We start from the raw sequence: 15849 nt of genomic DNA on the forward strand, positions 1-15849 counted from the left end.
ACATAGCAGCTTTATTTTTTAATAGCCAAAAAAAGGAAACAACCAAAAATATCCCTTAATAGGCCAGTTAATACACAAATTCTGATACATCTATATCATGGACTACTACTCAGCAATATAAAGAAATGACTATTGATACATGCATCAACTTGGGTGGATCCCAGGGGTATTATGCTGAGTGAAAAAAGACAGTTATAGAAGGTCAAATTTTGTATAATTCCATTTATATAACATTCCAGAAATGGCAAAATTAAAGAAACAGAGAACAGATTAGTGATTGCTAAGGGTTAAAGATGGAGGAGAGAGAGAGGTAGTGTGACTATAGTAGGAGGAAGATCTTTAGTTTTGTATTTTGAATGAGATGGCCATTACGTGAATCCACATATGTCAATCTATTAATGTAAATCAATATTGTATTCCTGGCTTTGATATATAATATAATTTTATAAGATATATAATCATTGGGGGAAACTGGATGAAGGATACAAGGGACCTCCCTGTACTATCTTTGCAACTTCTTGTGTATATAATTATAAAATATATAATGTATTAAAATGTATAAAATAATATTTTTAAGTATCAGATACTGATCTTTACTCAGTATATGAAGTGTTCTATCATAACGTAACATGCTTTTCTTTTATTTGTGGTATTTTAGTTTCAAACTAAAATATAAATCACCTAAAGATCTACGACAGTTCTTTTGAAAAAATATCTTGCTTTTAATTTCCCAGGAGTTTCAACCTTAATCCTCTCTTTAGTGTTTCTTTATTTGGTAGTGATAGGGACTATCAAAGCTTCTTACCATCAAATACATTTACTGACTAAAAATAGAAAAATATTTTACTTTGTAAAAATGTACAAATTGAATGAGAGTCAAAAGGTACAGGTAATGAAGATATGCATTATCATCTACTTTTTAAAAAAGTTTATTAAAATTCTCTTTTAGACTAATGCAGTATCTGGGAATTTATATAAATAGATATGTATATAAATGACTATTAAACAATTTTAATGTCAGTTATATTTTAAACATTTTAATAATATTGTTATAACTATGGGGGTAAAATTTTGTATATATCTGAACATTTTTGTTCTTAAGGAAATAATCATTTTTACATATCCAGGAATTTGAATTACTCTCAAGTCACCTATTAATTACAAGTCATTTTGAACTCATTCATTTTCTTTGTGTTTGCTTTATAATGTCATTTTAGATTTCATGCATCATAATCAGCCATCAAATAATTTAGTTAATACTTGATTTTTCCTCAGTTGTAAGAAGTGCTGTGTTTAAATTTCATTCAGAATGTTTCATTTCATCTGAATTACTATCTGTTAATGTATGTAATATACACATATTTTTAACATGCATGTACTTAAATTGATTATAGGGACTTGGTAAAATTACTTATTTATAGGATATTTTAAGTATAATCAAGGATTTTTTAAATCTACAGTTCCCATTTGAAAGTAAAAGTAAGTCTTTGTTTACTAGTTTGTTCACAGTACAAGTAAACTTTCTACCTTTTGGTTAAATGTGAGTGCAGCCCCCACAGTGAGAAATTGTTATATTAGAAATCTAATAGCTATAATTTATAGGGATGAATTTCAATGAGTTTGGTTCTAAGAAATAATCTGTTGTTTTTAACAACATTTTTAAGTATCAGATATTCATCTTTACTCAGTATATGACATGTACTCTCATAGCTTACGTGCTTTTCCTTTATTTGGGGTGTTTTTTATATATTAATTGGTATATCACATATTTAAACTTGGCATAATTACATTTATATGGACTCTAAACAATAACTTGTATTTTAATTTTTAAATTTGAAATGCATCTATGTCTCTGTTAAAATGCATTTCTTTCCCTTTGCCCAAATGGGGTATGGTAAGTCAAGAGAGTCTCTAGTTAGCTCACCTCTCATTTGACTGGCAGAGTAAAGCCCCTGTTCAGTAGAATGTGTATTAAGCCTTCCCTCCCTTTTGTAAAGTTGTTCTGAACAGAGCTGCGTAAAACCACAGGTAAAGTGTTAAGCTGATTCTACTAGCATGTCCTTAGAAAGGAGAGCGGTTATATTGGCAGGTGCTATTGCCTGGCCTTTCTGATCAATAACTCACCAACAAACAGAAAACAGAAGCCACACAAGGAAAGGCAACTAAATAAATGGTCATACCAAACAATAAGCCAGATAGCCTCTGGCCTCTCGGCCACACCTTAAGGCAGCTGGGTCAGGTGGGATGCTTTTGTTTGTCTTTTAACGTATTTTCTTTACAAATCTCCGCCATTACATAATTTGGAAATGGACACAAGGCTAGTTATTACTAACATTTTTAAAGACTTTACTGAATGAATGTGTAAGAAAACAAAAGGTCCTTTTTGCCTTTCAGCAGATAAGTCTTTTAACCAAAATCTCTTGGGTATTTTGAGATTGTGTTCTACTTCTTTGCTTATTTAATATTTTCATAAAATTTGCTAGTTACTCTTGCTTTTTTGCATCTCTTCTAAGAGAAAACAATTGGTGCATATTATTAATGAGAAACACTTCCGTGTTTGGAAAATTTTTTGTAGTGGAAAAGAAATGTGAAACTTTATGTTGCAGAATCATTCTTGGTTCAACTACTAATTTTAAAACATAAAGTCTTAAATATATATAAAGTTCATATTGGTAAATATATATTACATATAATATATGTTTTATATTTATACATAATATACTATATATTTATACATGATATACTAAATATTTTCCCATATAAATAATAAAATACTCTAGGCATATATGTGTGTGTATATATGTGTATATATATACCTTCATAACATACATATATAAAATACTATATAATATATATGCTCTAGGTATACATATATGCCTATATATGCACCTAAATATTTATATATTACTATATAATAGATAGTATATTTACTATCTATTATATAGTATATTTACTATCTATTATATGTTATATATACTATTATATAGTATATATAACATATAATAGATAGTAAATATACTATATATTATATAGTATATATACTGTATAATAGATAGTAATATAATACTATATATAGTAGTATATATTACTATATAATATATACTATATATACTATATGATATATAGTATATATAGTATATATATAGTATAGTATATATAAGATAATATATACTATATATTATATAGTAATATATACTATATAATATAGTAATATATACTATATAATATATAGTAATATATAGTTATATATATTATATATAACTATATATTATATTATCTTATATATACTATCTATATATAACTATATATACTATATATTATATATACTATACTATATATATTATATATAAAATATAATACTGTATATTATATTATATATACTATATAATATATAGTATATATAACTATATATTATATAGTAATATATTACTATATATTATATAGTTATATATTACTATATAATATATAGTAATATATTACTATATAATATATAAATATATGTGTGTATATATATATATATATATGCCTAGAGTGTTTTTAATTTGTCAGTGGGCTGTCTCTGTAATCTACATGAAGAAATAAAATGTAGACGTTATGTATAATGATATTTCACCTTGTTGTGTGGCATCATAGTAATTCTCTTTACATATCTATTCAGATTACTTTTGCACCAACCTAATACATTGTATGATTCCAAAACCAAAGAGAGTATGGATTGAAATGATATTCCCTTTACTAATACTCAGTCTTGTCTATTTTATTACCTTTATAGACTTCACCTAACACAAGTCAGGGGATATTTATCATCATATTAATACAATTTTACTCTGACCTTAAAATTATGCAACTGCTAAAGGAAAAATCAGAACCAAGTAAACTGTCATTAACAACCCCCCTGAAAATCCATATTTTTTAAAAGTCATTTTATCAAGTCTCTCAGACAAGACGTGATACCCTATAAGTTTAATCAGTTTTACTTTCCTTTTTCTCTTCGTTAAGGTGATAAAGATTATCATTAGTAGAAAAATTTTCCCTTATTTGCCTCCTTTTCCATTTACCCTATTGAGTGAGAAATTTGGCCTCTCATAACTTCTAAAGTAGCAATGTTAATCTGATAAACTAAACCAAGGTGAGATAAATTTAAGACAGTATTTTTTTTCTTCAACTTTTAAGTTCTGGCGTACATGGGCAGGATATGCAGGTTTGTTACATGGGTCAACATATGCCATAGTGGTTTGCTGCACAGATCAACTCATCGCCTAGATATTAAGCCCACCATCCATTAGCTATTCTTCCTGATGCTCTCCCTCCCCTAACTCCCACTGACAGGCCCTAGTGTGTGTTGTTCCCCACCATGTGCCCATGTGTTCCCATCGTTCTACTCCCACTTATAAGTGAGAAGAAGTGGTGTTTGGTTTTCTGTTCCTGTGTTAGCTTGCTGAGGATAATGGCTTCCAGCTCCATCCATGTCCCTCCAAAGGACATGACCTCATTCCTTTTTATGGCTGCATAGTATTCCATGGTGTATATGTACCACATTTTGTTTATCCAGTTTACCACTGGCATTTGGGTTGATTTCATGTCTTTGCTATTGTGACTAGTGCTGCAGTGAACATAATGCATGCAGGTATCTTTATAATAGAATTATTTATATTCCTTTGGGTATATACCCAGTAATGGGATTGCTGGGTCAATTTCTGCTTCCAGATCTTTGAGGAATCATCACACTGTCTTCCACATTGGTTGAACTAATTTCCTCTCCCACCAACAGTGTAAAGGCATTCCTTTTTCTCTGAAACCTCTGCAGCACCTGTTATTTCCTGACTTTAATAATCACCATTCTGACTGCTGTGAGATGGTATCTCATTGTGGTTTTGATGTTACGCTTTTTTTAATATGTTTGTTGGCTGCATGACTGTCTTCTTTTAAGTGTCTATTCATATCCTGTCTATTCATGTATTTGCCCACTTTTTAATGGGGTAGTTTGTTTTTTACTTGTGCATTTGTTGAAGTTCCTTGTAGACTCTAGATATTAGACCTTTGTCAAATGGATAGATTCCACAAATGTTCTCCCATTCTGCAGATTGTCTGTTCACTCTGATGATAGTTTCTTTTGCTATGCAGAAGGTCTTTAATTAGATCCTATTTGTCAACTTTTGCTTTTGTTGCAATTGCTTTTGGAGTTTTTGTCATAAAATCTTTGCCCTTACCTATGTCTTGAATAATATTGCCCAGATTTTGTTCTAGGGTTTTTATAGTTTTTGGATTTTACTTGTAAGTCTTTAATCCATCTTGAGTTAATTTTTGTATAAGGTATAAGGAAGTGGTCCAGTTTCAATTTTCTGTATATGGCTAGTCAGTTCTACCAGCACCATTTATTAATTGTTTTTTCAGTTTCCCCATTGCTTGTTTTTGTCAGGTTTGTCAAAGATCAGATTGTTGTAGGTGTTTTTCACTAACATAATCATAACATACATTTCATTGAAAACAACACGACTCAAAATGTTCTTTAGTAACCAGTTATAAGTTTTTTGTGCATAATTACAAACTGCCATTCTAATCATAAACATTTTGTGGTTACTTATAGCTACAAAATGTAAGTAATATAGTTTATACAGCATACTCTTTACAATCCCGATTTCTTTGTCAAATTTTAATTCATATTAAATTGATAAAGTGTGCACAAAGGGTAAAGGAGAGTAATTTTCTTCAAGTTTCACATGTAAGGATTCATAGTAGAATGATTAAACCTTACATTTCTCCACTATAAGGAGAATTAAAACGGAAATATTGAGTAAAATCTTACATTTCATTTAGTAAGTGCTAATAACGGGTTTCTGCCATAATTTTCCTTATTTTAAAAGAAAACACACAATTTTAGTTTTAGGTTTTAGTAACAAATTTTATGGGCATAGTGGGAATATTTCTAACAGGTTAAACTGAAATGACCATCATGGGCATATATATATATTTTAGATTCACATATATGAATACTATACAGTAAAAACTAACTTATGCTACATACCACATGGATGAATCTCAAAACCCATGAAAAGCAAAAGAAAACCACAAAAGAATCATGCCATTTGCTTACACTTGGGTAGTTTTTAAAACAGGCATATCTAAACATGGTGCTTAAAAGTGTAAGCTTGGGTAGGAAAAACTATAAAGAAAAGCAAGAAAATAATTACCACAGAAGTTATGTAGAGGTTATCTTTGGGTAAGGAAGAGGGAATAATAAGAGAGCGACAAAGAAGAGCTTCTTGGTTCTTGAAATGTCCTATTTCTTGACTTGGCTGGTGAATGCATGAATGTTCACTATGTGATAAGTCAGGGGGCTGTTTTCATTTTGTTCACTTTTATATATGTGTGGATTTTTCCACAGTTGAAAAGGTAAAGTTCAGGTGTGGTGGCTCACACCTATAATCCCAGCCAGCACTTTGCGGGGCCAAGGTGGGAAGAATTACTTGAGGCTAGGAGTTGGAGAGTAACCCAGGCAACAGGGTGAGGCACTGTCTCTACATAAAATGAAAAAAAAAAAAAAAGTAGCTGGGCATGTTGGTACATGCCTATAGTTCTTGCTACTTGGGAGGCTGAGGCAAGAGGATCACTTTAGCCCAGGAGTTTAAGCCTGCAGTGAGCTAGGGTTGTGGCACTGCACTCCAGCCTGGGTGGCAGCAAGACACTGAGTAAAAGAATAAAATAAATAATTAAAAGTTAAAATATAGGAAAAAATGAGCATAGCCTTATGCTAATTTTTCAGCTACTAGGTCTGATATCATCACATTCCTTGCTTGTCATTGAAAATTTTTTAAACTATGATACTTTTTTTAGTGGTATTTATCCAATTAAATGTGCTAACAAATTTGGTGTATAAATCTCAAGGGTAAGGGTATGTGGAGAGTGGGTGTGTTTGTGTGAGACAGAGAGAGAGAGAAGAAGGGGAGGAGAAAAAGAAGGAAGGGGGAAGGAATGGAAAAAGATAATAAAGAGTTGTTCTGATAGATTAAACTTTAGTAGATGTATTCCCTACAAATTGTTTTTCTCCATATTGCAGTGTCAGGTAAAGAAAGGCATCCCAGGATGAATTCAGAGCTAGGAACATGCACCTTTGTATCATAATGCTAATGGAAGGAACATGTACATTCTAACTGTTACGAATAATGGAATATATTTCCGTTATTAAGTAATAAGCTTTAATTCTTTGTATTTTTGTGATCCATTTGATAGTAGGTGCCTCAGCATTTCAACTCTGCTATAAGTACATGGAGATATATTTTATTTAAGTCATCTTATTCATGTCTTTCAAAAAGAAATTCATTTTTGGCCAAGGATTTCCAAATTTTGCCCCATATATAGGTATAGTTTATTATAGACTTAGTTTGCAAAATATTAAATCCTTATATCCTTTTAGGGACACAATAAATTTTTATCAGTTTGAGATAATGTACCTGCAGTTCTACCTCAGGCCGTGGTGAGAGATTGAAGTGCCTCTTCATTTTAACATTTTGGGTTCAAGTTGTTGCATAAGGGCATGCAAATGGAAACTGGCCTATTTTTGAGCTTTAATAAAATCATCAAATACTTCTTAATCTTAAGAGTTATAGTTATGTACTACAATATATATAATTCTCTAATATTTAAAATAAAACCTGAAAGCCACAAAAGCTTACTGTGAAATAAAATATGATGGAATATTATTTCTAACTGGCTTACCTATATTTCCTTCATTGAAGGGAATATGAAGTAGAAAAGCCGTTTTATTGAAAAGAGTTTGGAAAGTAAAGATAACTCTTTTCAATTCAATTCTTTGTAAGTAGAAAAAGAGTAAAGATAATGTTCTAGCTGTCAGCAGATGTCTGACACTTGACGGAGCGTATCATTACAATAGAGCAGCTAACAATATCTGCAAAGGTCATCATGAAAGTATAAAAATGAGGAACATTTGTCCATTGACCATTTCAGTGACCTCTTTTTGGGCTTTAAGTCTAAAAATCTTGGCAGATCAGAACTTTATATTCGGCATTTTGAGTGTCAAATCTCTACATGATGTGCAAGTCAGAACGAGTTATTACTTGCAAAATACCATCTTCTTTCAGAAGTTAAACTCACATTAAATGCCAGGAGACTGAAACACTGATTTTAAGAAGACAAAGTTTAGAAAAGATGAATGAAAATGTGTGTTAAAGAAGAGTCACCAGTCAGAGCTAACTATGATAGTCATAGTATTTAAAGAGTTGGAACACAAGAAATTAAGCATTTTGTAAAATGAAGGCTTTTCATCCATCCACATAAGATTCTGACATTTAAACTATGTTTCTTCCATTCTGTTCACAGGCTCACCTTGTAGCAGCTTTTGAAAAGAGCTTAGGGAATATGACTGGCCGATTGCAAAGTCTAACTATGACAGCGGAACAAAAGGTATGTTCAGAAATTGCCACTGGAGACTGAAAGAAGACAGCAAATTGCATAGGATTCTTAAATAATACCTGAAGCTCCCTAAAAATAATATTCCAGGCTGAGTGCAGAGGCTCATGCCTGTAATCTCACCACTTTGGGAGACCAAGGTGGGTGGATCACTCAAGGTCAGGAGTTCGAGACCAGCCTGGCCAACGTGGTAAAATCCCATCTCTACTAAAAACACACACAAAAAATTAGCTGGGCGTGGTGGCGGGTACCTGTAATCCCAGCTACTCAGGAGGCTGAGGCAGGAGAATCACTTGAACCCAGGAGGCAGAGGACGCAGTGAGCCAAGATCACACCACTGCACTCCAGCCTGGGAGACAGAACGAAAAAAAGAATAATAATAATAAAATAATATTCAATTCTATACTAAATTAAAACAATGATAATACCTTTCTTTTCAGATTTTAATTTAAAGATTTTATCAGTTTACTCCATATTGGAACACACAAAGGCACACAAAATCCTTGCTAGGCAGTCTATTAATTTACTTCTGGATGGAACTAGTAAAAGAATACTGAATGTTAAGAAAGAGAAACAGTCACATAAGAAAATATTCTGGGGGCAAACTGTTATGCAGTTGACAAGAATCACACTTTGATAAGAACTTTCACAAATACATGGTCACTAAATCCAGCTATAGAGCATGGCTGTAGGCTAAGACACACAGGAAGGATGCCTGGGACTCTGCCAAGTAAGGGACTTCAGGTTACAGCAGCTATGAAACAACGGCCAATCCTGTGTAATTTTGAAATAACAAGAACTAGTTGCCATCTAGGGATATCACCTTTGAAGAAAAGTCATTTGTTATATCAAAATGCTTAAAATGAACCTAAAGGATTTTATGGTATGAAAGAAGGTATACCAAAAAGAAAGGAACGGAGAATTTAGTTCACAAAGACAAATGTATTAAAAAGATCCATACTGCATAGAAAGCCTGGTCACCTTTGCTGTGATGACCAGTTAACTTACTTCTCTGCTGTTAGTCCAGTGGCCTTAACTTCCTTGGATAGGTATCAGAGATAGGTGAAACCTATAGAATTCTATGGAGTGTGTGTGTGTGTGCGTGCGTGTGTGTGTGTGTGTGTGTATGAAAACTGTAAATGTGTACAAATGATCAGGTGTCCAGAGCTTTCATCTAATTCTCAAAGAGACCCATTATATCAAAAGTTTTGGGTATTTTCAAGAATGCGTTCCTCTATCTATCCGTAGGAATGGCTTCAGTTTTGTCTTTAGATTCTGTAAGTTATGTGATTAGCTTTACAAAAGTAGTATGTATTACCAAATTTTGTCACTTTACAAAAGTTTAAAACACAGAATGAATAGTTCAATGAAATCAAAAGAGTAAATCGAATATTCTTATAATTGCCAAGTATTACTAGCACGTTGTATTCTCTGTCATATTCTCCATATACCCTGCCCGTGAGAGAGAATATTATCCATTCCTGGAAAATCTGTTCTAGCACAGCTAACAAACTCCTTTTGAAACATAAATTTTCCCTTCCTTCCTCCCTCCCTCCCTCCTTCCCTCCCTTCCTTCCTTTTTTTCTTCCTTTTTCCTTTTCTTTCCTTCCTTCCTGCCTCTTTTCCATCCTTCCTTTCTCCCACCTTACACCATTTCTTCCTTCTTTTCTCCCTCTGTCTCCCTCTCTTTCTTTTTTGCTGCAGCTTCTCACTTCACTATGTAATATAAGAACCCAGCAAATTGAATTAGAAGGCTTTTTAGAGCAGCTGATGGGAAAGAATAAAAACACTGGGCCCCAGTATTCTTGAATGAGAATTCTGGCTATGTCTGTTAAAAGCTGGGTAATCTTGAGCAAGTTTATCTAACCTTTCTTGAACCTCAAATTCACCTTCTTAAAAGTGGGGATGATAACTACCTTGTAGGATCACCATGAGGAGTAAGTCAGATACTGTTATCATGTCACATGCTAGGGGCTACCAAAAAATATTACCTTCCTTTATGAGATCACATGGACACAGGAAGGGGAATATCACACTCTGGGGACTGTTGTGGGGTGGGGGGAGGGGGGAGGGATAGCATTGGGAGATATACCTAATGCTAGATGACGAGTTAGTGGGTGCAGCGCACCAGAATGGCACATGTATACATATGTAACATTTCTCTTTTTCCCTTGAAAATTATAAGATAACACCAAATTCCTCACCGGGCATATACCAAGCATATTGCTGGAAATGAGTGTTAGAATTTAAGTCTCAATATCTTTAATAAGTCAAAATTAATAGAATTTTTGTCCTCCACCCAATATTTTCTTGAACTCTGTTATATCTGTAAGTGAATTTTCTCATAGAAACTGCAAAAAAATGTAGAGGTATGTTAACTTATAATGCCTATGATTAATGCCGAATATTTAAAAATAATTTCTATAACATAAGAGATTTTATAATGCGTCTACATTATCCTTAAAATAACATTGCCAAAATTATAAAATTTTCTCAGAAGATATCAGAATGTCTCACGTTGTCCTTATCACTTTTTTAACTGAAAATAAAATCACTTCTTTTTGAATTGCAAACTGTATACACACAACAATCATGGTTAACTAGTTTATTAATTTGAGATTATAACTTGCCTATTCTCAAAGTGATATTTAAAAGCCTATAAAATTATTTGCAATGTAAAATGGTATAATTCAAAGACAGAATCTAATTAAAACCAGTAGAATAATGTATATAACAATATACCTCAGCCTAGATAATTACTACTGCAAGGCACCGAAATGAATTGAATTTCAAGGAAGCTATGGTACAAAGGGAGATTGTTAGGTGTGTTTTATTCTCATTTTCTGGCCAGAAGAGCATAATTTAGACTGAGGAGAAAACTCTTTGGCACTAAATTCAAGGACGAATTTATTGCCAAGGTTTTTAAATTGGGGTCATGGAATAACAAAAGACAAAATCACTGTTCAAATAGACATTTCTCTAAAAGCTAAGGGCATAACATTTAATCATATTTCACTAAAGGCATTTCTTCAGGGAGCTGAGATAAAAGGGTATATTGCTCTCTGGTGATTCAACAATCCTGAGAAAAGGCTTGTGAAGTATAGAGCAGAGATTCTTAAACTCCCTTCCCCAAGTTACAAGTTTCATTTGTCTATTTAGTCATTCATCAAGTTTATATTGAATTTGTGCTCTTCTAATGACAAAACAGTTGTCATTATATTATATTAAATGTTATATAATATATAAATTATATATTAATAAATATATAATTTTTATATATAATATATTTATAATATTTATATATTTATAAATATATAACTTATAATATATAAAAATTATATATTTATAAATATAGAATTTATATATAATATATAAAAATTCTATATTTATAAATATATAATTTTTATATATAATATATAATTAAAACATATAGGATTTCAGGTGATGATAAGCACTACTGAAAAAAGTAAAGCTGAGAATGAGGATACTGAGAAGCTGGTTTGGAAGCTAAAACACGAAGTAACAAAGGCCAAGGTGGTTACATGTTCTTGATTACATACTTTAAAAATGGATAAACTAAATTAAGACTCAGATTCTAGTCTTTGGGCTTCACAGTGTGATTTTCAGCAATCACATGGCATTAATAGCCTGAAACTACATCAAAATTGTCGTTTGATTTATAGACCAAAATAACTCCCTTGAATAGAGAGGGATTCACTTCTAACACTTTTCCTATTTCCAGATGCCAAATAACACTGAATCTGTTGCCAAATTTGTGTGGCAGAACACTGGTTTTAGATACTTATAGCCTAGTAAGAAAGAAAAGACATGTATGAATAACTCAGAAGGCAGAAAATTATCATGCTGTTAGACTCAGTACAATGTCATGTGCATTCTCAAAGGAAACATCTGCAGAGGCAGGAGAATTACTTGAACCCTGGAGGTGAAGGTTGCACTGAGCCGAGATCACGCCACTGCACTCCAGCCTGGGTGACAGAGAGAGACTCCGCCTCAAAAAAATCAAAATTACAAAAAAAAAATAAAAAATAGTTAGTGATCAATCTGGCAGCATTTTCTGAAAGTTAAACAGTATTCCCAATAGCTGCTAAAAGAAGACATGTTATATAATAGTAAGTCTGTAAGTAGGTAAAAATTAAGAGAATTGTTAATATGCTTGCTGGGGAGTGAAATTATCTCTAGGCATTACCCTATACCTAACCTAGGACTCAGTAGACTATGATATTGGCGTAGTTTGACCAAGAATTTTATCCTGATTTCAGATCATTTTCTCTTCACCAGCACTTCTTCACCAGGATTATATGAAAAAAATTAAACCTGATGCCCTGAGGCATCCATTATATGTGCTGAAATAACTTCTTTTCTCACCATCTAGAATGGCACTAGCTATGTACCACTCTTGTCAGAATCGAGGAAATTGCCACTCAAATCATTGTGCAGGGCTTAATTTTCTCACAGAATGCCAGTTGAGAAAGGCTCAACTTCTAGGAATCCAGCAAACTATATTTTTATAAGTAACATTTTTACAGAACTACTTCTAAATCCTTGTGTTCAAATTTACTAAAGCTATATTCATAGCTAAATATTTCAGAATTTAAAATTTAAAAGACTTTCAAATTAGTTCCCTGTAGCTGTCATGCCAAGGCAATTAGAACATATGTTAAGGTATGAGGGGTTTTTCTTGTTAGAAGGTCAGAGCAGGGCGGAGAAATAGCCCCTTGTATGAGTGATGAAGCTCAGATATTGACTCCTATGCTAACCATAAAGCCTAGTAGTTTGCTCATTTGTTACCTCTCTGAAACATTTTTTTGGGTGACTACAAAACAGGAATTGAAACCTTCAAAATAAGGGAATTTGAAACCAAATCTTTGAAAATAGATAATGCTGCAACTAAAAATTTAGTTGAATAGGATTTTTACATTAACTCTCCCTAATTTACGTTATGATATTTGCCATCTAGAAGTGTTTTTTAAAAATATATTGCTGGAGTCAGATGATGCATCCATTAACCTTTAAGGCATAGAATAATGTGAATCTAAAATTTTCAGATTATTTACACTACTGGTATTTGGTCAATGTAATTTATTTGAAACTAGATGCAATAGGGATGGCCAGGTTATTTCAGTAGAACAACTAGCAAGACTTCAGATGCATGGTGGAGTGGGGAAAGGAGGACCTGTTTAAGGAAACTAGAGCTGGGAAGTGTGAGATTAACTTAGTGCCAACGTGAGGACCTAAAAAGCAGATGTGGTGGAAAATTTAAACAGGCTTGCCTAGAAGGTCAATTTAGTTGATGACACTTGATGAGATTGTCCCAAGCTTTGGGATTCTCAACAAAGTCTTTGTTAGTGAGAAATTTGGAAAGAGATTAGGTATAGTTAAGAAACTGGGTTGGAAAGGCCACCAGGAAAGGCTAATATTCTGACACAAAATTTGATCATTTTATTTGGAAGCATTTCAAGCCTGACCTGAACGAATTGTTTAGCCTCAGATACATGCATAAAACTGTGAAAAGAGACATTGACTCAATTTAGCTTCTTTAACATGAGAAACTTTCATGGAAAACTAGAACTTTACAAGCTCAGCTGGTGTTGGGGGCATCATTATCTTGAATAGCTCACTGGAGGAAAATGAAATCTTAGTTTGGTTCTCAGGTTTTAAAATATCTATCATTTTTGAAAAGTGTGAAGTAACAAAATATGATCTGATTATCTTATTCCTAAAATCCTTTGCAGAATTATCCCAGCCTCAATCTTCTCTTTAGTATTTAAAGAGAATAAGAAACTGGAAATGACTGAATTGGAAGAGTAGACTTTAAATCCATATCTTGATGGCATATACATTTTTCAGTTTTTTTTCTGAATGATTAATAAGGATTCTCAAAACTTGAGTATCTTCTATGTTTCCCTTTAACATAAAGAAATTGTATGAAAATATTTTAAAAATATCTAATGATTTTATAGTTAGCTATCTTGGGAATTCATTTCTAATCATGTACCTCATCCAAACTCCCCACTATGGACAAAAATAAAATAAAAATTATTAGTTGCATCTGAAGGCCACATTACAATTTCTATGCATTATAGAAACCTGAGAAAATGTATCTTAAAAAATAAATGTGAACAACTAACCATAATTATGAAGAAGAAAAATGAAAACTAGAAATAAACTATTGAAAAATTTCTACCTATCAGTTAAGTTTTTATTTTAAAATTCTTTATGTTTATCTCTATAATACTATTGGGAAAGAGAGAAAGGAAAACCTGACTTTGTTCTCATCCAAAGGAGGTGATTCCACTGATTTAGCCAAAATAAGACTTCCTGGTTATAATAAATCGTAAAGTTTTTGATGTTTTTTATATGGTACCCCACTCACTAGGTGATCAGACACCCTCCTGCAAAAAAAAAAAAAATACGTATGCAATAAAGTTAAAGTTTTATGTTATTCTTTCAAGGGGAGAAACATCTGTTTAACACAGACCAGAATATTTCAACAAAGTCATCCCAATATTTATGGAGATCATAAATCAAGCGAAAAAATATATTCATCAACAACTAAACAAACTACATTAAATAGTCTCAAAGCACATTTTCATTTTTTTTCTGACAGGAAAACAGGTTTCACAAGTATGGAGACATTTTACCATGGCTTTTAACAGTGAGGAAGGATATTTAAATAAAGGGAAAAATTATATGGAAAGCTCAGAGAAAAGAGATGGGTGTGGCTTGAGTGACAAGGTGAGAGCAGATCTCATTAACTGAAATGAGAGAGAAGGAAGGAATTTTGCAAATATGGAAAGATAACTAGTGCAGGTTTGAACAGATTATGTTAATCAATGTAGAATTTGGCTATCTTTTTAATCAAAGACTATGGAATATTTTATAGGTGTTTGCTTATACTCAAAGTTTTAAAGAAATAACAGTATGAATTTGGTTGAACTAATTTTTTTCATAGATAGGATTCTCTCAAGTTATATAGCATATATATTTCTTAACTAGTTATTCTTCCTTTTACATATATTGTGCCACATTGAGTAACAACTAACCTGCTAATCTCTATTGGTTTTTAAAAGATAATTAATATTAGAAAGTGATCATTTTTCTGTTTCATATTAAACATGATATTCTGAAAAAGCAACATTGCCTGAACGTTCTACATTTTATCTTTTTGAAAACAGGTTTTATAAGAGATTTCTCGTGAAAAGCTGAACATTTTGACACTGAAATAAGTCAGCTAACTCAAAGCTAAGCTTAATTTTTTGACACTGTTGGCATGAGGTCTCATTTCCACTTTTTTCCTTTAAAGCCACAGGCAATGTTTTAACAGATTTTAATCCACAGTACAAGCATTATTGATCTTCAATTTAAGGATAAAAACCTGATTTTAATTAGAATTTAATATGC

General features: G+C 32.2%; 1 protein-coding gene across 6 annotated transcripts in view; it reads left to right on the plus strand.

The window, feature by feature from the left end:
• NAV3 (neuron navigator 3) overlaps positions 1-15849 on the plus strand; it is an 890287-nt gene that overhangs the window by 827947 nt on the left and 46491 nt on the right. For all 6 annotated transcript variants that reach the window (XM_055359213.2, XM_063694177.1, XM_063694178.1 and 3 more), the window contains one exon: positions 8338-8421. In XM_055359213.2, coding sequence (XP_055215188.1) covers positions 8338-8421 — 84 coding nt within the window. The remainder of the gene's footprint in view (positions 1-8337; positions 8422-15849) is intronic.

This window comes from Gorilla gorilla, chromosome 10, assembly GCF_029281585.2.
Source record: "Gorilla gorilla gorilla isolate KB3781 chromosome 10, NHGRI_mGorGor1-v2.1_pri, whole genome shotgun sequence".
Taxonomy (NCBI): Eukaryota; Metazoa; Chordata; class Mammalia; order Primates; family Hominidae; genus Gorilla; species Gorilla gorilla.